Here is a 22,473-nt window from a genome sequence, read left to right as displayed (position 1 = left end):
CAATGCTTTAAAACTGTTTTCTTCAGTAGTTCTTGAAAATATAAAGAACTGTTTAACTTCGAAGTTTTTTTAATGTGGTGACAGTAGAACATTATTATAGTAAATAAAATTTTCATCTCAGACATTTGCACAGATGTTCTTCTGTGAATTAATATAATACTGGCCCAGACTTCTCATAACTTGTCTTGCAAATCATTGTTAAATTTGAGGATGGAAGAGAAATTGTGTATTAAGTAATGTTTGATTAAAATATATTGACTGGTTTGTACTTTCTCCCTTTAAGAATTGTTGATAATGTTTGGACAAGAGCAGACTTTTGCTGATGTTCACCAGTCTAGGCTAAAGATAGCTACTTGTCCAAACTAGACTGCCAAGAGGAACGGTGGCAAACTTAATTTCTTCCTCCCTTTGTTCAATAAAGCTGTGTTTCCTTCCCGCCTTCCCAAACCTCTCCTTCAACACTTTTTGGTACCTCCCAGAAAAGCATCACTGCAAAAGCAGCCTGTTGCATTTGAAGTTTGTTGAGAAGGGAGGTTGTTCATTTTGAAGAGGAATGCTGATAAATGTCACTAAATAAGATCACACTCTAGTTCAACTTGTGCAACCTGTGCCTGCCTTCTAAAGGGAGGAGGTGGGACCTGCTTCAGTGACCCCATTCCAGCCTCAGTCACTGGATGAACTGGGTCAGTCTCTTACAGTATGGAATTGCAGCACTTTCAGAAGCTGCAGTCTCTTATCTTTCCTCCACACCCACAAACTGTCAAACCTTTGCTATGAAGCCAGAAAAGTAAGCTGTGTGTTTGTATTGGTGTGGCAGTGAAGAAAGCTCATCAAATGGGAACACAGTGTAACTGACAGGGAAGTACTTTGAATGTCTGGAGCAGCAATTCCCAGAACTGCAGACTGCCCCATTTATCTCTGCAAGATACACTCATGGAGATGTAGTGCTGGGGGTTGAAGTATCAATATTGCTTATTTTACTTTACATGCAAGAGAAATGTGGGATATAGATTTGTAAAGAAGCCATGACAGCTCACTTTCATGGTTAGGGTTGGAGGTGCTCAATAGATGATGCTGGATTTTCTTTCTACTGTAGTGAACTGAAGTGGACATGCTTGGATCCTGCTGAGAAGCACATATTGCAGAGATCACACCTATTAATATCTTAATATTTTCTCTGATTTGTTGTGCATGTGACTTACTCTTTTAACAAACCTTTGGGGAGAAGTATTTTCTGCATACTTTCCCTTCAGCCAGGCCTAAACCTGCTAGAGTGAACTTCCTGTAACAAAGCCATGGCAAAATAGCTTCAATGTCATCTCATACTTAATTCAGTTCTTGAGAGCAGGACAACATTTTTTCTCAATACACTGGAATTGCCTTTATTTAAATGCACACCTGTGCCATGGGGATATTTTGGATAAATACAATTTTGGCAGCTATAGAACAAGCCCACTTGTTTCTGGAAGAAACAGAGAAAATGGGATCATTCATGTGCTGAATAGCACAAGTTATTTCTTTTCCTTATATGCCACTCCTTAAGCTCAGACACCGCTGTTACCTTGCTGTTGAGCAAAGTCAAATGGCAATTCTTGTCCTAGAAAATGACAGACACACCTGTGAACCAGCGCCGCTGGGAACATCTGCGGGTGACACGGGGAGGGGACCGCTAGGCGCGGTGCTGTGTGTCGCTGTGCTACCTTACATAATGGCAGCACAGCGCAGGGCTGCCTGCAGCAGAGCCCGGGCACAGCTCTGCCCGCCGCGCCGGGAGTGCGCACCATGTGATGCGGGCAGACAGGAGCTACCTTCCATGCCTTGCGCTTAATCAGTCTTTAGCTCGGAGAGGTCATTCAGAGGATGTCATAAATCGCGTCTGCAACTGCTGCAGTCTTGTGACTGCTGCGAACTTAGCTCCAGGCGAAATAACGCTCCTAGTTTTGCTGGTTTTCTGTGGTAATTCTACAGTCTTTAAAGCTGATACCTCTAAAACCTTAAGATTTTATCATTACCAGTAGTCTGCCCTTTTTATTTTTTTTTTCTTAGTTGCCCTGTGGAGACAAAACCTTGAAAATATCCCTTTTCTAATAATAGAAAATATATTTCATTTGCTGGATTTTGAAATAATAGTACTTGAAATCATTAGGTCTTAATAAATAAATACCAGAGTACATCTCATTGAGATGAGTGATCTGTGTAGAAATTTCATGGTATTTCTTTCCCTAAATTTCTCACTGTTTTGCAGGATCTAGTACAGATTATTTGCAGATCAAGACTTTCTCCCCTTTTATTTTTCTTTTCCCTCTAAAGAAGTATAAAAGATTAAGAGCTACTCCTTCTGGCTCAGAAACTGCCCCAAGGGCAGATCAATTTGAAACTACTGCCTGAAATGTCATTTGCAATTTATTTTTTTTCTTCAGATTAAAATCTTGCTTTAAAACCTGCTGCCCTTTGATTACTTTAATAGTCCTGTGCTTCTGAGCTGCAGACTCAGCCTTTCAATGCACAAAAGAAGTCAGTCCAGCTTTTGCAGGGGATTCCAGTGATAAAGCAAGGCAAACTCTTCAGAAACAAGCTGGGTGAGAACACTGCTAGTGTGATAGAGTGCTCTCACTTCTAAACTGGGGATTCTTATCACTGCTTACACAGGGGAAAGATTACCAGCTTCTAGTCTAGTTTCTAGTATTTTTAACAAAATCCAGAGATTCTAGAACAGGATGTGAAGCACCCACTGACATAGGTACAAAATACTAGACTTGCCTATTCTGTCCTCCCTGGGGGAGCCTCTTTGCTCCCCAAAGTTTGCATAACTTTGTCTCACGTGGCTACAGATATGCTCAGCTTCAGAAATAATCCCAAGTTCTAACATGAGAAACTTCACTGGTGTTTGGTGCTGAATTATATTAACACTCATGAAACCTTGTAAAAACTTCCTCATAAAAACCTCAACTTCCATTTTAACCCTGCACTACCAGCTATCTCTAATTTGAAGCCTTATCAGATTTTCATAATTTTGACCATGTTCCTCATGTCCTCCTTCCTTGTGTGAAGTTTCATTAGGTACTATTCATGTGTATTGTTAGGTATTTGACAGCCCCTGTGTAGCTGAGCAAGAATGTAGTATTCACTGTTAATTTTTAGCCCATAAATAATGTTTATTTGTTTGGAATGAAGAGGTGGAAGAAGGAATTGTTTGGTTAGCACTTACCTTTTTTCTTCTCCCAGTTCCAAGGAAGTCTGTTTGAATCTATGGCTTTATTAGCTGAAATGATGTCATAATGATGTTCAGTAGTTTTGATAGCCTCTAAATTGAAAAGAACAAGGAGAAAAATAAAACTTTAAATAGCTGTAGAAATACACTGCCAGATTATGGGCATGTAACTTGGAACAAATACTGGAGAAGTGTCTTTGGGGATGTTTGGTTTTTTAAACACATCCTCCATGTTAACCTTTTTGTGTTATTGTTTGTGAATGATCATGATTGCTGAGAACTGTTGGAATTGTGCTTGTTTTTTATTTCACTTAATCACTTTAAAATTTAAAGGAAGGTTTATTGATGGTTTCTTTTTTGTTTGTTTGTTTGTTTGTTTGTTTTTTCCCATCCTCTTGCAATTCAATACCTATGTTCTCAGTACCACATGGGATAGTAATAACCTGTAGGTACCTGTTAGCACCAGAAATACTGTATCTCTATGCTTGCTGCAATAAATTATAATACTGGATAATGGGTTAGTGTAGAGTAGAAAAACTGAGATAACTTTGAAAACTCTGACTCAATATCTGATGTTATCAGAACCTTTGCATTCAGACATGTTTTGCATTCCATCTATATCACAAGGATAATTGTATTTAAAATAGGAATAGCTTGTAAAAAGCAGTCTGTCTGCTGCAAACAGAAAAGACAGACAAGTAAAAATTATGCAGTGATTTATATCCTTGTCCCACGTATGCGTGTTAACACCAGACATTGTATTAATCTGGAAAAGGCTGATCTGGAGCCTGTTGGGAAAAGTACCTTCTAGGCCTAGCACCTGGCACTGGGATTAATAAGCCAGACTTCATGCACACTGGGTTTTGGCACCAGTGTTTTCATTGTCTGTTGCTTGGTAATGCATCCTATCTTTCCTAAGCATAGTGTCTTAGTCACACACACCTGCTTTTTCTCCCCCCTCCTGTTTTACCTTAGGCTCATAGTTTCATCTTTCATGCCATCTCCCTGTGCACTCATTTTGCATCAGATCAAACCAAACTCCTCTGCTTGCAATGAGTCAGTTACTTGGCCAATGTTAAAAGACTGGAAAAAAGATTTGGCAAAACTCATTGTGCTTAGGGCATCTCTAGGAAGCCTGGAATAGGAACCTGAAAAAGGACAAAGTGAAAAAAACATGGAATCAGATCCTTTATCCAACTTCAAAACAAGTCACCATTAAAGTAACCCATATTGCCCAGACTAACAGGATAGATAACTTCATCTGAGCTGCTTCTCTTCATCCCCTCTCTCTGCCTCAGTTGTTCAGGGACACTTACTGCCCTACCCTTTCCTTCTCCGAAGCTTTCTAATGTGCTTGTTTCACCTGCCTTCTGTCATGTGAGAGTTCTCAGACATTTCATGAGGCCAGCCTGTCCCCATCACACTCCTAGTTCATTGCAGACTGTGAAGAATGAAACATGTTATTTGAGAATCTTTGCAGTGCAATTTCTCTGGCTTCTTGCTGTAGTATCAGTGATGGTGAATGGTTGAAGACTCGTTATTTGGGAAACTCTTCTCTGCAGTCTTTTGAGAGCTCTTCTGTTGTGTTGGGGATAAAATAAATTTAGTCACTTAAAGAAGCTGACAAAGCAAAAGGGATTTCATAAACTCAGTGGGGATCTTTTTGAATGGCCACATCAACATCCTGCACTTGTGAGATCTTATCCAACTTAGATCTTTCCTTCAGCTTGATCTGACAGTCATCTTCTGTTGTTTTCTCTGCCACATCCGTGCTCTGCCTTACCTGATAAGTTTTTACGAACATTGTTGGTGATAGCATCTGGTCTTGATTTGCAAAAGTTGCTCATTTTAACACTTACAGCATCTGAGTAAACTCTTCCTTCTGACTATAAAGTTATGCGAAAAGACCTGTTTTTGCACTGTATTTCTAAGGAGTTCTTCACCCTTCCCCTGACCACAATGGTAGCTTTTCTTCATGAAATCATCAACTCAGATACCCAAGTGATTTACTACCAGAAGAAGCTTTTATAGATAAAATATTCTTGGGGTTATATGCCTTGGTGGGGTTTTTTTTTTTTGTTTTTTTTTTTTGGTTTTTTTTGTTGTTGTTGTTGTTGTTTTTGGTTAGTTGGTTGAATGGTTGGGAGGTTTTTTGGGGTGGGTTTTTTTTTTTTTGGGTGTGTGTGTGTGTGTGTGTGTGTGTTTGGGTTTATGTTTGTTTGGTTTTTGGTTTTGGTGGCTTTTTACTTTTGGTAAAGAAGTTATCTGCTATGCAAGGCAAGCTGGAATTCATGTCTCTCATTTTTTCTTGAGTGTACTCTGCATGGTGATCCTGCATGTTGCTTAAGCAGAAACATGGTTCATGGTTCACCCAACTTTCACCCACCTGGATTTCTGGCCTGCCAGTCCCAAGTTTTCAATAGATCTAAGTCGATTTTTCATCTGTCATAGCAGTTTCTTAGTACTGGTATAGATTGGTGGATATGCATAAGCAGTACTTAAATATTTTGCTTTGTTTTACTCCTGAACAAACAAAAATTATAAAAGATCTGCATCCCACACTTCTTTCTTGCCTGCTTCTGTAAGTTACTTTCATCCCAGCTCTATCTCCAGCTCCCTGTAAGAAAGGATCCTCTCTAAATGAAGCAGACTGTCAGCAATACAATCTGGTTGCCTCTGGCCATTTAATCAACCACTCCTCCTTTTGTAGCATACTTGTGGTGCAAGATCCTTTTTGATGGTAAAGTCAGCCTTGAGAAGTGTAAATCATTCTTCCCTGATGGAGCCAAGGAGGGGAGGATGTTTTCCCCAAGTGATCCTTTCTTTAGGCTGTTTCCTAAGGTATCTTGTTTTGCTGCTGTTTTGTTTCTTGTGGGTTTGCCCCTTTACATGCTGCTTTTAACTCCTGACATTCAAGACTAACACTCAATAACCTGAGAGGTCACGTAATACCAATGAAAACCCAAGAAAGCAGCCTGAAGGCAGCTTCCTTATTCCATGTGCTGCAGTGAACAGCTTTGTTTCAGGCAGCATGTGCCAGGGTACACAGTTCATGGTGGGATCTCACGTGGGGCACAAGTTTGCTATGGCTGCATTCAAGACTTTTTCACCCAATCACCTTCTGAGAAGACAAGATTTAAAGTATTGTCTCCCAGAAGCAGTGCTTCTGACAGGAGCATGGAGTAAGCCTCAGGACAAAATACAACATGCCAAGCAAGACACTTCAAGAACCCAAGGTACCCCTTGAGTCATTCAAAAAATATGTCAGTTCACTTGAAGTGGGGACTTAGTACAAGATGGGTAAGGCTGGCAAAAAATTCTTTTTACATCATGTTCTGGAGGACAAGACTGTTTATTTGTGGTTCATTTATGAACAGGTGCAGCTCTTCGGCCCATACCTAGAGGAAAAATTGGCAATTTAAAGACATAGTGCTTACAAATGTGGTGAATGGAACTTATCTCTAGTTGTCAGTGCTGCAGGAGAAAGTTATTAAGCTATCTTGAGATTATTTAATGTCCAAAGGCATCTTAAATTGCAAGCAGACTGATTAAACAGACATTGGGAAAAAGCAGAAATTTTACAGTCAATCAGATAATTGTATTGAGAGCAAATCTTGAATTACTGTGGAAAGGCATAGTCACTAGCAATAAATCTCAAGATGGGAGGACAAGACATTTCATGGCCTGTTGGGCTAGCAGAATTTATCTAGTATGAATACCTATTTCACCCCAACACTCTGTCAGCAGTGTAAATACGGACTGTGAAAGCTGGTACACTGATAACAATAGCACAGGAATGGCTATGGACATGGATGCTTGGAAGTGAGGAGCTTTATTTCTCTGACTATTTGGACTTTTTTTGTAAAGTGTAGCTTTTCACTGGGAGCCCTGAGATGCAAACTTGACTTTGTCTGCAAGTAACATATTTTAATTGAACATTGTATCAAACCTGTGTTATTTATACTTGAGATTTAAATTTTGAGTTTTATTCAGAACCATAACTTGTACTGGCACCCTCTATCATACAGCTCCAGCTATGTTTCCCTTGTGGTCACTGAAGCTAAATCTCTCTACAAAAGAACTCCGTTTTCTTCAGTGTGCAAATCCTTCTGCCTTCTGTATTAATTAGCTACCTGGATACAATTCTGTTTAGTTAAACAATGACTACACAACACAGACTTTTTTACTCCTGCTCACTTAAATGTATTTCTATCACTACTGTTTCAGTTTTATCTTTATCTCACCAGAAGTGTTTTTTCTCTACTATAGACTCGATTGTCATCTCTCTGAACAGGAAGCGTCTAGCTATTTCTCAGAATTTACTAAGCTTAGAATGTCCCACAAAAATTTAAATCCAATTCTTCAAATGTGGGTTAGCTAAGAAACAATGAAACTTCTGCAGCCATCTCCTTCCATCTCAGCCTGGTGTTGCTACACAAGTATTGCCACTTAGGCCTAATTCGGCAAATATTTTTCTTGTGTGACTTTCCTTTTGTGTTTTGCAAGCTCCCTCCCCTTTACTTTTGTGTTTTAAGAAGAGGCAACACCAAAGACTGTAGGCAGTGTGTGTGCAGGAGGTCTTTTCATGATGGATATCTGTACATAGCTATCTCAGTCCTGGCCCAACACTGAGCAATGTGAGAGGGATGGGGAAAACAAGGATAACACTTGGATTTTGAGTAGGAGATTGTAAAGGGCTGCCTGTTGCAAGGGCTGAAGAGTAAGATGCCGGAAAACATCACCACACCCCCCAACCCAGCAATTTATCAAGCACTTTGTCAGTATTTGATAAAGTGTCACATTTGTTGCAGCTTGTTAGCTTGCTTTGGAGAGGTTTAGTTTTTGTATATTGTGGCTGGGGAGGTTTTTGTGGCTTGCTTAAGTTCTAGGTATAACCACATGAGTTGTGCAGTGGTGTTTGGGGTGTTGATATGCACAAAAAGTTACCACCTGTGCTTCTTTGATTAGCATAAGGGTATTGGGTTTTTTCAGCAGCATAGAAGGGAATTTGGATTTAAGTAGTTCAGGGGAATTTGGATTTAAGTTATTCACATGCTCAACTTTGTGGTGTTGTGAATCCTGAAAACTGCTTAGCTGTGGTACAAGTTAAAATATTGGATGTTAATATCTTCCCTTTAAATTTGATCCAGAGGAGGTGGCTTATATTAGAGCAAAGAGAAATCTTTCTACCCTGCTGAGGGTAGTGAATTTCCACTTCTGGCTGTGAAAGTACAGTCTTCATAGGTGAACTAAGCTAATGGCTTCAGCTCTGCTTTGCTCAATCTGCTGACTGACCCTGTAGCTGTGAAAGCTGAGTGGCAAAATAAGCATCTGCAGTGACAACTGAATGATGTTCCTCCTTTCTGTTGGGAGCTCTGAGCACTTAAGATTTATCTTTCCTTCAGAGTGTCTTTCTGGCTCAACTTTTGAGCAGCAGTGGATGGCTGACTTGGTCATCCAAGAATGATCCCTAGAGAATGAAGACTATTCCTCTTGTGGCAGCCAGAATACTAAAAACCAGCTGTAATGTCAAAGAAAAAACTGCTGGCTCTCCTAGTGCTTAGGATGGACTGGGAAAGACAGGTTTTGCTTGCAGTCAATACCAGTTTGCAAAGCTCAGTCACTGAGCTACATGAGAAAAGCACTTCTGTGCATAATACCTTTCCTTCCATTCTAGTGTCTTCTTCTCCCGAGGACATTAACCCCATGTAAGAAGGCTGTCCATATGATTTGTATCAGATAGTTTAAAATATTTCTCTCTTCCTCCTTCCTCCAGTGCCTGCTTTGCAGCAGAAAATGACATGAGATGATGGAGGGCAGGAGGAGTGGTAGAAAATCCAGGTCTAGAGAAAACACATTTAGGGAAAACGAGTGTGAAGAGGAGGAAAGCATAGTAAGAAACAGCCAGAAAGAAATGGAGAGAGAGAAAAAGAAATGTGACAGAAGCCATAAAGATTTAGTAAACGAAGTCAGTAACATTACTAAGTGTGTAATCACATACACACATGCTTCCTGTCTGCTGAACAGTAAGGTACCTGTAGAAACATTTAGGTCCTTGTTGACTCCTTGTGATATCAGCAAAGGTGATAGCAGTAAAAATGTAAATTCTGCAATGTGGATGAATTCACGCTCTACATGTGAACAAATATACTGGTTTCTAGATGTCTAGAGCTCTGCATACTCCATTTAAAAATAAGCAGAGACAGTATCTAGTACTTTATTAAGACAGTTCTTGTCATCAGCTTCAAAATTAAATGAATGTGTAATGAATAAATGGCAATACGTACTATTTAATAAAGTTTCATCTATGTTTTTTAATGGTTGTTGTTTTACCAATTTTAGAGCCAATGCTGTTCAAAAGGTATATTTCAATTAAGTTTCTGTTGTGCTCCTGAAAGGGTTGACCTTTGTGGTGTCTTTCACTAGGTAAGTTAGTTGGGATGGCAGCTTCCATGGACATTTAAGGTTTTAAATTTTAGAAAAAATACACACATTTTGAAAAGTTGTCATATTGAATTGGGTCAAGGTGTTTCTAACTTAGTGTTCTGTTTCCAGTGAATGCTCAGAGTGAAGTAAAACACTGCAGCTATAAAGTGATAGCTCCCAAAATATATTGACATCTCCATGATTTGTTACTTCAAGTTTCTTAAGCCTAGGACTATATCTGAATGTATTTTAAAAGGCAAAACAAAAAGCATCAGAACAGATTTTAATTACCTGATCCAGAAGGTATGCAGTGCATACGCTTTTGCAGTCCTCAGTTTAAAGACACTTTAATCACAGATATTGCCTATAATCCTAATCATGGCTGAGTTAGTGGCTTCTGTAATTATTAGATGTATTTTCAAAAGTTCTAAGACAAGTTATTAATTGGTAAAGTATGTGCAAAATTGCCTGAGTGCCTGTTTTTTAATCCTCTACTACATATTTTGTTATAAGTGCAGAAATGCCACAGAATTTATTTTCCAGTAAAGATAAAAGCAGAAGCTTAGGAGGAAAAATTACTGACAACCCAAAGTTAAAACAGTAGTAACCAGGGATAGAGGAGAAGAGGAAGAAGTATTTGAGCAGACTCAGGAGGAAAATACTATGCTCTTTTGCAAGATTTCGTCTTTGACACCAATCTTTGGCTAGTGAGTACTTGCTCAAGTAGCTGGGAAGGTGGAGGAGTGTTTACCTCCTATTAGGGGGCAGTGCATTTGGATGTGGGGGTGTGGTGTTTGTGTATGTACCCACATGTGGGCGAAATGGAAAAATGTGGCTTATTTCCTCTTCCCACTTTCATTTAGGTAATACACTGATATAAATGTTTTGATCATAACATTGATGAAGTTTTAAGCTGCTTTACTCCTCTTTTGGTTTGTGTGTTTTGTTGTTGGTTTGGGTTTTTAAGGAAAAATTTTAAAATAAAATGTATCTGCTGAATCACTGTGCTGCAGGAAAACAAAAAACCTCTTCAGACTGCAGTGGTTCTGTACAAAATATACAGATTTTTCTGTAACAGATATGTTTAAAAGTCATTGTTAAATGGCCTTTAAACTGACTTCCATCTGACGCAAGCCACTGTTGGTGTAGGAGAGTGCAGAACAAATTCTGACCAGATCCAGGTCTAACTGGAGGATTATTCACTCCTTTTTCTTTGTCTGAGATTGATGATCCGAATCACCTAAAATGGTCAAAAGGTAGTCAGAACTAAGGTGTCATAAGTCTGTGAAGGATTGGCTTTGCTGTCATCACTCTATGTGTGTAAGTAATTATAAGCTTAATTATATGGGTTTGGAGTATGTTAATATGCAAGTTACACACAGGCATTTAGAGCAGTTGCTTTTTTGCACTCATACCTTCAGTATTCATGCACAAGAGCCTTAGAGCCTTAGGTAGGATTCATGAGGTTTACACAAGTAGGGAATGCTGATTCCTCATTATTCCAGAGGAAGAGGAGCATTGAGACCTGTTAATACAACCTCTCCTGCAGGGATGGCAGAGCTGCACCGTGTTTCCGAGGTCCTGTCTGTGCCAGCCGTCATTCGCACCAGCTCCCCCTGGCATGACTGGGCAAAGCCCAGTGTGTGCCTAGTGCCTCGTCCCAGTTGGAAAGCCTGGGGTGAAGCCAGGGAGGGCAGCAAGCTGTTTGCCAGGGACTTGTGCAGTAGGGCCAGTACTGGCAAAAGGGAGAGTACAGGAATACTGGAGGGAAAATAAAAGGAGTGTCAGACACTTACGCCAGGGCTGGTGGGAGGTACAAATGTTTGAATTGGCATCATGCCCTAATGTTAGCCAAAAGGTGCAGAACCTTGTTAAATCGCTCAGTGGGAGTTCAGACCCAAGCATTGTGCAGTCTGGGGAGTACAGGATAAGCCAGACATGTACAATAGAGAACGATGGGAAAGCTGTTTACAGGAATGCTTTCTTTTATAAAATGTTTTTATCGGACAGCTTTTCAATTTCTCTTATCAAAGCTTGACTAAGTGCTTCCCTCTTGAGAGTGCTTGAGGGAGTGAGACTGGGATTTAATTCACTAGAGGTATCTTAGTCCCATTCTGGTTTGGGTAACAGCTGCTGATCTGATAAAGGGACTCTGTGGAAAAAGTTACTTTTATTAAGTATGCTCTGTATGTATGATACATGCTTGAATTATTAATGGTGCTGCTTCCTACAACCTAACTGTGAGAAGAGAACTGCTCACAGGAGTTCTTGTAAAGTTTTGCAAAGAGGTGGTCTAGGAGGATGAAGTCTGACAGCATCAGACAAAGATTGATATCTCTGTAGCCAGACAATGTCTGGAGAGTATTTGCCTCCTGGTCAGATATTAGAATACCTTTGTATTAAAAAAACCCCAAACAACCAAATACCAAAATCCGACCTCAAGGAAGTATTTATCCTTAGCACCCTCTTCTGGGCAAGTTGACAGGTAAGAGTTCTTAAAATATTTTCTATTGTTTTAAATTACCTTGTCTCCCTAGTATCTCCAATGTTTTGAGAAGCTTACAGTTTCTGATCAAACAGCAGGAGTTTACTGTGCATAAAATACATTTTAAAATTTTCTTCATTGTCGTGGATGTATATTGTTTATATTCTTGTTTTGAATATTTTTCTTTATAATAGTTCATGCTAGATATTTTTCACATCTTTGTGAAGGTGCTGCACATGTGACATTATACAGGATTTTTAGCATAACCAGTGAATGTAGTGGAGACTGAAATAAGCACTGCTTTAGAACCCCAAGCACCTGCAAGACAGCTGACTGTCATTTAATGGAAACAATGTAGACCTAATTTCCTTTTACTTTCTTGCTGCCATGGTAGCTTTCTAGTAGTCTACATTCTCTGTATTTGGAATGCCAGTGGCAATGGAGCCACAGGAGAGAACAGCATAGAGCTGTTGGTTTCTCAGTCATAGCTGCAAAAAGTACTCTCCATAAGCAATCACTCAAGGTGCCTTTTGGCAATGAAGAGGAAGCTTTTCCCATGAAACCATGGAAACTTGAACATGTGGACTTACTTTGCCAAGTGTGCTCCTTTCTGATCTGCCAATTTGGTTGCTATGTGGCCTCTTGTTGGGAGTGCCCTGTGAGGCTGTGTCCAACAGGGACTTCTAATCTGTATCTGGCAAAGAGGCCCTTATGTGATCTTCTGTTTGTGCTAAGACTGAATTCTGCATCTCACATTCTGGCTAAGAGAAGTGTCCAAGAGATAAGGTTTTTATTAAAAATAATATGTTTCCCCAGAGACATTTTAGTGAAAGCCAACTCTTTTGCATTCCTAGTAATTTACTTTTTCCTCCTTTGTTCTCGGACTTGGTAATGCTGCAAAAAATTCAGTCTCCAGGACTCATTGGAGCTATACAGCAATGACCTTTCCTTAATGGAAATCTCACATTCCTACAGTTGGCAGTTTCGTACTTTACACTGAGAAAAAGGTGGAGGGGTATAGAACATACTAGTGTGGTGAGAAGAAGTTGAAGGTGTGAAATATGAGTTACCAGCAAGGCTGGTGGAAGAAAGCCAGATGTATACAAGAGAGATGAGTAGGAGAGTAGAAAAATCAAATGATAGGCTAAGTGTTTAGAAGCTAGGAAGAACTTTACCTAGTTATTTACCTACAGTGCCTTGTCAGAGGAATGTTACTTTCAGGCTTGAACTTAACTTCCAGGCCGAAAACTGAACATGGGTTCTCATCATGAATCTTCAGTCATTTGGTGTGTCACTGATCCTTGCCTTTCTGCAGGACAGAAAATACCTTCTTCTATAGCTGTCCTTGATGTTCTGAATAAAGAACATTTTGCTTTTAGTTGTCTGATTCTTAACCATTTCACTTTGTGCTCTTTCCTCAGAGGATGTGCTGAGTAAAGATGCTGGGGAGTGTGCAATATGCTTGGAAGAGTTGCAGCAAGGAGATACTATAGCACGGCTGCCTTGCCTCTGCATATATCATAAAGGGCAAGTATTCCTTAGGATGGATGTAAAATTTCACAAGGTGGCATTTATGGGGTAACTCTTCTTAAGGGGTGCTTAAAGAAGTGCTTAAACTTAGTTGCTTTTTTGCATTTAAAAATAACAAAAAAACAGCAGTAGCAATCTTAAAGATGTTTTTTAATGACAACTTTCTCCATCTCTACCAAATGTATTTGAAGTTAATTTTCCCTGCTACAAGCTTCTCATTCTTGGGAAATCACCTGGATGGGGAAGGAATGTGTACCATGGCTGAGGAGCTTAGGTCATGTGGGCTTAAGTTCTGTCAAATGATAATAGAGTTGGGCAGGGAGAGGGTGGGATTGGTTTTTTAACCTGTTTCATACTGTTTTTTAATGTGTCTGTACTTTACAGAAAGTAAAATGTCAGTGAATGATATAGGCAAGATGATAATGTTAGTAGCTAATTAATCTGTGTATGAAATCTGTAATTTGTAAAGTGCTTCCTTAGAAAATTTTAACACTTAAGAAATTTAGGTTTTCAGCAATGTTTTATACCCAAATATTACTGTGGTTTGGGGTGATTAATTTTTCCAGTGATAGGTGTATATGCAAATACTTCTTTGTATAATATAAAATTCTACTAGTCATTGAAATGGAGAAACCAATTTATATTCATATCCTACTGTAAATATTACTCATATTCATGTCAATTGTTCTCATTTTTTGTCATGTATCCAACAGCTGCATAGATGAATGGTTTGAAGTAAATAGATCTTGCCCTGAGCATCCATCAGATTAAGACAAGATTCATATTTTTAGGTAATGTTTATTTATGTTCCAACAATAAATATCTTGATTACCTGAAATAACTGTACTATTTCTTTTTAATTGTGAATTTACGACTGTGTCTCAGAACTACAATATTAATCAGTAAGAATTGATGTATATTGCAATATAGGCAGAAGGTTTCTACATCCTTGCTTGGCATGGTCTTTCCAGTTTTAGTACTGGAAAGTGGCAAGTCAGTGTCAAGAAACCTTTAACATTAACTTTCTAAGAGTATTTTTCAATAGAAATGAAACAAAATTAAAATAACACAATTATGTCATTTTGGATTTTTCTGTGAGTCCTGGCATGTATTTCTGACAGAAGTCTTTTGGAATCATATGAAAAGGCTGAAACTAGGTATTTTCAAAACTACCTTAATGTCAATGCATTCCAAAATGTTTAAAGCATATAAATAAGTAAAAAATTTTGACATGTTTCTATCCCATCTCACAGAAGTTTGCATTTTTCCAGCTTATGTTTTGTGTTAATGGTTGCAGATCTGCAATCTCTGTTAAAAGTTTAAAGGGTAGTTTTATTCTTTAGTTGACTGACTCAGAAACTTTATCTTACATTAAATAATTGCCCCTAAGCATTGAGAAGCACACCGACAATCAGAATTCTTAGAGAAACAGAGATATCTGAAATCCTATCTGGTAGCTGAGAGTTTGGTTTTGTTGTTCTGAAGGAAATTTTAAAAAAAATCTGAAGTATTCATGATTAGCATTTATTTGTGCATTTGTTTCATGTTGCTTCATGTGTCTGTGCTGTAGGGCTAGCAAAGAAAATGTCAAGGAAGACATCCTGCTACTGAGCTAATTGTTTTAATCTCAGGGCAGTGTTGCCAAAATTAATAACCAAACACATTTCCTATACTGCCCCCAATCTCTGGTTGTGGCAGTAGGCTGCATGCTGTTCGTGAACACCCGTGTCTCTGTACATGCTCATGGCTGTCCAGCCTCATGTTAAATTCTATTTGCTTTTTCCATGGCAGGGATGGTGATAACTAGGGACTTAGGAAAAAAGGGGAAGGAAAACTCAGTTGTTGTGCTCATGCTGTTTAAATGGTTTCTGTACTGAAATAATGGTATTTTCTCCTCTGCTTTTCCAACAGCTGCTTCCACTGATCAGAAAACATAGGAGATGTGAGGTTCTCTTGCTGAACCCAGCGTGCCTGGCTTGAGACTTAGTTCTTTGTGGCTGAAAAAGGCAAAGATGGACAGTGACACAGAGAAAGCATTGCAGACACCGTTACTTGACAGTAGTGCTCAGTATACCAAACACTCATGCAAAGGACACACAGGGATTTTGAAAATGCTGCACATCCTGTAACAATCGACTCCCCAGAGACATTACTGACACTGTTTTGTATCGAAGGCCAAAGTTCCAAATTTCAGCCTAACTTCTGGTTCTGTGAAGAAGCAAGTTATTGGACATGTTTCCTACTGCCTCCAGTGGAAGCGGAGACGTTCGATACGTGCTATCTGAGACCCTTGCCGGGGGACGGCCCCAGATCGGAGTGGGAACGTTTTCACCTTCTCATTGGCTGAAGAACAGTACATGGCAAACTAAATAAAATCTAACAGTGTGACCTTAATTTACTGAATTCACACCCTGTTTTACGTTCTTCACTTTTTTCAAGAACAGGAAACATAACCCGCTCTGTGTAGGAATACTGTATTTCAAAGTTTTGTAACTAAACCTTTGTCACAATGCAGTCCAAAGAGTAAAACCAAGACAGGTAACTAATTTATATTGATCAAGCTATAGAGATTGTTGAAATCTGCACATTGTATTGCTATTTAAGTAACTAAAACGTCTCTTTTATTGCTCATGAGTCAAAACGACAGAAAGAAATGCAGCAAAGCAAAATCTTACAGCTATGCAACTTTTTTTAAAATAGGAAAAAAAGAAATGAATTACCAATTTTAAGTGCTGCCAGTTAAGGTAATTTGTTTAACGGGTATTTTTTTAAAGATGTTTCAGGTAATTATTTTATTGTACTACTCTCATCTCCAGGCTGCCTCCTGAGGTGTAAATGAATAACTGCAAGTGTGGGCACGGGGAGAGGTTTTTATAGGCATGGGTGAGATTACATCGAGGTGGGATTTGTGTTTATTTTTCGAACATGTGCAAGTTCATGTTTCCTTGTTTGAATGTGTTTTTTGGTCACAGGATCTGTAGTACATTGCATCTAAACCCTTGGTGTCTTCATGTGGAGACCAGCATTTGACAGTGTATGTTTGTGTTTAGTTTGGGTTTTTTCTTTTTTTCATTCTTTTTTTTTTTTTTTTGTTTAATTCATCTGCATTTGTTTAATTTATTATTATTTTACTGTGCTATATTGGTATACCAGAGCTCCACAAAACACAGGATGTCTCTGGGTGGGTACACCGAGTAAAACTGTGGATATGTATTAGATCCCACAAAGTATCACAGTTAAAATTAGTAATTTTTTTTTTAAAAAAAAGACAATGAACTGGAACAGATATCAGGTTTAGAAGCATACTTTTTATATCAAGAATTAATTGTAGTAGTTTCTGAATTTCACAACACAGGGAAGAGTTTATGAATATTTATTAGCAACAGTATTCTTAGTGAGTTTCAATAGTTAAAATAAGTTGCACAACACCTCAGACTTTTTTTCTTGTATATAAATAATTCTGGTTGGGTTTTGGGTTTTTTCTTTGTTTTGTTTGTTTTGTTTAAGTACACATTTCTCTCTGTTGCTGCTGTGATTTATATCAAAAAGGGCAAAGAACAGGAGCAACTACTGCTATCTGGAGAAGAAGTGCAATTCATGTTCCTAAACTCTCCCATCTTTCTTGAAGAGCACTTCTTCCCTGGATAACATTTTCTCCTGAATGTTGCTCTGTAAAATGCCTTTGTTACGCTGCAAATCTAAAGGAGTCCAAACTAGAAAATTGTTGTAATTGCCAGTGCAGTTTCTATACTTTTGGGCTTGCATCACTGGTTTCAGCTGAACCTGTAAGCTATGGGGCCCTGTTGAGTTCTCTTTTTCAGTGGGAGCAGAATCATTTTGTCACACATTCGATTCTGTAGTCACATCAAATGTACAGTCATTCCCTGTACAGAGTCCTTTTTCGACAAGAATATTTGTGTTGCCTTGTATTATCTTGGGGGAGGGAGGGAGGGGATGAGGAATTACAGCACCTGTGATACTCAAATAGTGGTGTTGCCCGCAGACCTATTTTCCCAATGTTTTAAACTCCTGATATCTTCTGAAAGTAAAACTTTTCCATTTGCATTTATTTAATGTTTACTGTTGGCTTCATGCCTGCAGAAACTCACCTGTAGTCATGTAAAGGGGGTAGGTCAGTGTTTTGATGTCATGTGCTCTGAGGTCATAGATAGTCTTTGGCTTGAGGGTTAAGTACGTAAATACAAGAAACATAAATCTGTGTACAACTTGAGCTCAGTTTTGGTAGTTCATACTTCTAGTTCACTTACTGTTTCCTCAAAACCCTTCATCTTCTCTATTCAGATGGAAGTAGCTGATTTAACGACCTAGCAGTTAGGACTATTGTCCCATGTTTAGGAACAGTGTTGGAAAAGCACCATTGCACTGGTGATGCTTTTGCAGGCAAGAGTCCATTGCTGCTTCCATCAGCACAGTAGAGCAGCAGTTCCTTGGATTATTTAAGGAATTGATACAAGGTCAGCTTTAGTTTGATGTTCTTGGTATCCATAAATCTCTTCTGAAAGACAGTGGGAGGTTTTCTTGTATCCAAACCTGTAACATAGACCAAGCCTGGAATGACCCTGGAAGCATGAGAGCAATGCTTGGGTTTCAAAACACCAGTGGAAACTCACCTAGGCAAGCTTTCTGTCACCATCAGCTGGTGATGACCATGCTGTGGGCACAACTCCAGTCACAGCCAACACCTTCATTTTGAAAATGTCCTCACAGGGATGTCAACTCATTGTGCTTCAGAAGGGAAAAATAAACACCAAACAAGTCCTGTGTCTCAAACAAGGAACACCACACTTGTCCACAAGAAGCAATAACTTCAATTTCGGTGCGATATGCTTCTTTGCCTGTAAATATCTTGAGATTGCCAATTCTGTGCTGTTTCAGAGAATTTTCTGTCATCTGGCCTATATCTTCCCTAAGTATGTAAGGGTGTGAAATAATTCCCATACTCAGGTCTGCCATAAACATGCTGCTTGCCAGCAGGGGAAGAGTAGATTTGACACTGTCTTGAAATGTGCGATTTTTCTGAACTTGTAACATACCCATGTCTCTTCGGTAGCAGCTCGTGTTTTGAAGTTCATAGTGGAGGTGTCTGTGAGTTGGTTTGTATTTAACCATACCCTGTACAATAACAAGGGAGTCAAGACTGCTGTCAGCACAGGGCACCCTTTGTCCTGGCTCTTACAAGTCAGTATATCTATAATAATGCTTCCCTTTGGAAGGAGGTAGCTCGTTTTCTTGCAGTGTGTATATTCAGCAATGAGTTAAGTAGGATGTAAAAGCAAAAATATGAAGCACACCACAAATTATTGGTATTTTATTTTTGGGAGGGATAAAGCCAAAACCAGATGGTCTTATTTGTAGTCAGGTTAGCTGTCATAATCAAGGGTAAGTGTACTGGGTATTTTGGAATGGAAAACATGTAGGCTATGTACAAAAATGTGGGTGGATACTTGTGACCTTGGTTTTTTCCCTGCTTCCCCCCTTATGATGTGAAGAGGGTTTATGACTGAATCTCAAGATTTATACATTTATCCTACTTCTTAATTTTAGGAGCACTGGGTTTTTAATTAAGCCTTGCTGAAAGGCTGGAGAGCTGGTACAACAGACTCCCAGGGAACTGAAATCTCAGCAAATATGGGAAAGATAATTTTTATTCAGAGATGTGGATCTTTGGTGTTTCTGGAGGGATATGGCTAATATGTGAGATGTGCTTAAGAACGCTTTTAGTGCGCTGCCTTTTCTATGTGAGGGCTTTAGAAACTTGCTCCATTTCTTCTGTGTTCCACCAAAAGCAAGGGACTTGGCACTTGAATGTTACTATTCTCTCTTTGTAAATGGTGGCAAAACGTTGCTTTTGGTGCAAGCGGTGATCTCTCTGAGTTTCTTGTGGCTTTTAGCCGCTTTGTGTATTGAAAGAGTATTTGTGTGCAAATTTGGTACTAATTCTACTGTGCAGTTGGGATTTTCCTGCTGAGAGACTACCACACACCTGGGAGTGCAGAAGTGCTACTATGGGATCTTCCAGCTCACCTTTGCTAGTGGAGGGTTATCTCTTTTTTTGATGAGTGCTATATTTGATTATTCACTTTCCACCCTTCCCAGCTTAAAAGTAATTTTAGTGTCCATTTCTTCTCTGCCTAGCTGAAGATGAGATATATGTTAGGCCATATTCCTGTATGAATAGGCTTCCCATTGGCATCAGCAAAAATGATGTAAGAGGTTGTAACTGTAAGAGAGGGCTTCTTATGGGTTTCCTACAATCCAGCCAAATGTGTTTTTTTCCATGCAGCTCCTACCACTTAACTTTTTGTCATTTAAAACTCCCTGCATGAGAAATTCACAACAGAACTGTGTCCAGGACTTGTTTCCTGAATGAAAAATCTGTGATGTTTCTGTTTCTCCACCTGCTTCTAAAATCAAGTTGGAGATGGTTTAGCCTGTTGGGGGTTAAAAAAACCAACCCAGTCCATACTCTCAAATTACATTTGGTTATCTTACTCCACAATTATAGGCTGTCTTTTCAAGCTGCTTTTGTTCTGTAAAGTCATGTCTCAATTAGTACATCAGAGCTGATGATGGGATAAGCTGTAAAATGACCTCACTGTGGGGCATTATTAGTTGTTGCAGACTTGCTCAGGTAAACCACCATAGGAGTATCTTGCACCTGAAAAAGGCTGGACTTGGTTCTGTCTTGGATCTAATAAGTTGCCAGTGTACAAGAAGTAGAAGGCAGCCAGCCCACTCACTGATCTTTCTGGCAGCTTTTAATCTATGTGTGTTTGTTTGAGAGACTTTTGCCCTTGGGTGTGCTTTGGCAAAGATTTTGCAACGATAAATAGGATTTGCTCGATTTTGGCAGAGTTTCAAGTGTAAGTAACCCGACGTTGCAAGAACATAATCTGTTGCTGAATCCTGTTCCTCTTGTTTTCCCTCAAATCTGTCCCCTTTAACGCTGATATGTTATATTTCATAGTAAACACTTCTCAACACAACTGGTCACAAGCTCTCAAGGTGTGAAATACTAAGAGGAAGAGACATCAGAGCTTGATTCTGTGCTCTTGTATATATTTCAATGAAGCTGGAATATTTGTTACCATACAGCGAAGAATTCTCCCCTAGCTGATATTGCCAAAGCACTATAACTTTCAAGGAAGAAGGGAGGTGGCTTAGCTGTAGAGGGGATGCTTTAGTGAACTACATAAAAACTACTTGGAACAAATTTTAAGAGCTGCAGCGTGGCACTGAATGAGTGGTGATCCAGCGTTAACCTTTATCCCTTGATTAAAAGTCTCATTCTGGCTCTTCCCACCCTTTGGCAGGTACCTGCTAGTAGGGAGCAGAGTGTGTACTCCCTTTTTTTATATGCCTCTTCCTACAGAGCTAACCTTGCCCACAGTGAGTTAGAGGGAAGTCCATGCTAGCTTCTGAAATGCCACCTGTACATGCAATGGTAATGGATAAGATAACTTCCTTCATTACCTGGAGCAGAAATCGGAATGTAATTTGCAATGTCTAATGTAAATGTAAAATATATTTGTTTGTTTTGTTGTTTTGGTTTTTTTAATTGAGCAGTATGATTGCAAGTTGACTTAAGTTGTTCTAAGGTACTCTTTTCAGTGGTTTGCCAGTACATAATCTCGAATGAAAATATTTTTTTATTGATTTTTAGGTTGTATGTTTAACATTCCATTCATGTAAAATATGTACAAATATATGTAATAAATCTTTTGAAGCACAGTTTTTCTCACACTTCCAGGTGATTTTTTAATTTTTTTTGTTTTGAGTATTGGTGCAAGAGGCATTGCTGTGGGACAGAACTTCTGTATGTCTGTGCTGCAGTCTGAGCTGGAGCAGAGGAAGGAAAAGCAGTGCATGGTTTAGAACCACAGCCAGAAAAGCAGCTTAGCATCTCACCTCTGCAGTCCTGCAGGTGGGAGTGCAGCCCTCCGGGGCCAGCCTCTGGCCCCTCTGAGTCCTTCTCACTCTTTACCTGTCCCACAAGCAGTGATGTGACAGGCTTGTATCCCTCTGGCCAGGGAAGGTCTCAGCAGACAAGAGCTGATGTAGCTGCTGTTTTGTGGGGGTGGCTGGAGGTGAGATGTCTCTGGTTAACGCATTTTCTGTAGATCTTCAGCAGACATGATGGCCTTCAAGGTTAGCATAAGTTAGAGCTGCCAGGTCAGGAGGTAGAGAAACTCATGGGTGGTTTCCAAAGGAAAAAAAAAAAAAAAAGGGAATATGGGGCAAAGATGGTAGCAGACAGTCCTTTCTCATCACCTGGAGTCTGGGAACCCCCGTCAGAGGATCAAGGTAACTTCATAGCTGCTCTTTCCTTCAATTTCCTCAAACCCAAATACCACTTTAGCTTCCTCCCAAAACACTTCCATGAAGTGTTTGCCTCTTTAAAACTGATTCCCTGACAGCATACCTGTGGCTGGGCAGTGCATGGATTTCTTTGTCCTGGATGGTTCCCACCATTCTGGTCTGTCCCTGAGCAGGTGGAAGGAGGCCACTATAACAGCCTCCTGCAGAGATATGTTGCTGGAGGAGGGAATTTCTGCCCAGAACCACTGCGGGTGTTAAATTGTTCTCCAATGGAGCATCCTGACAGGGGCAGAGCACTGTGATGTGGACTGCCTGGAAACTTTCTCCTGGGGCAGTGGCTGCAGCTCTGCAAGTCAGGTCACCTGCAGCAGGTAGCTGTGCTTGTGAAAGACCTGGCTGGCTGTGTCACCACTCCAAACCTTCCTGCCTGGCCTGGCAGCAGCTGGGGAGCTGTAGCCCTTGTGCTGAATGTAAAGTGAGA

General features: G+C 39.6%; 1 protein-coding gene across 1 annotated transcript in view; it reads left to right on the top strand.

Annotated features, from left to right (window-relative positions):
- Positions 1-21,404, top strand: part of ZNRF2 (zinc and ring finger 2) — a 59,068-nt gene extending 37,664 nt beyond the window's left edge. Inside the window, exons 3-5 of the mRNA XM_030233419.2 lie at positions 13,544-13,649; positions 14,366-14,443; positions 15,564-21,404. Of these exons, the coding sequence (XP_030089279.2) occupies positions 13,544-13,649; positions 14,366-14,423 (164 nt within the window). The 3' untranslated portion in view covers positions 14,424-14,443; positions 15,564-21,404. The remainder of the gene's footprint in view (positions 1-13,543; positions 13,650-14,365; positions 14,444-15,563) is intronic.
- Positions 21,405-22,473: the final 1,069 nt, after the last annotated feature.

Source organism: Serinus canaria, chromosome 2 (assembly GCF_022539315.1).
Source record: "Serinus canaria isolate serCan28SL12 chromosome 2, serCan2020, whole genome shotgun sequence".
Classification (NCBI taxonomy): Eukaryota; Metazoa; Chordata; class Aves; order Passeriformes; family Fringillidae; genus Serinus; species Serinus canaria.
This window is presented reverse-complemented; position numbering and strand designations above follow the sequence as displayed.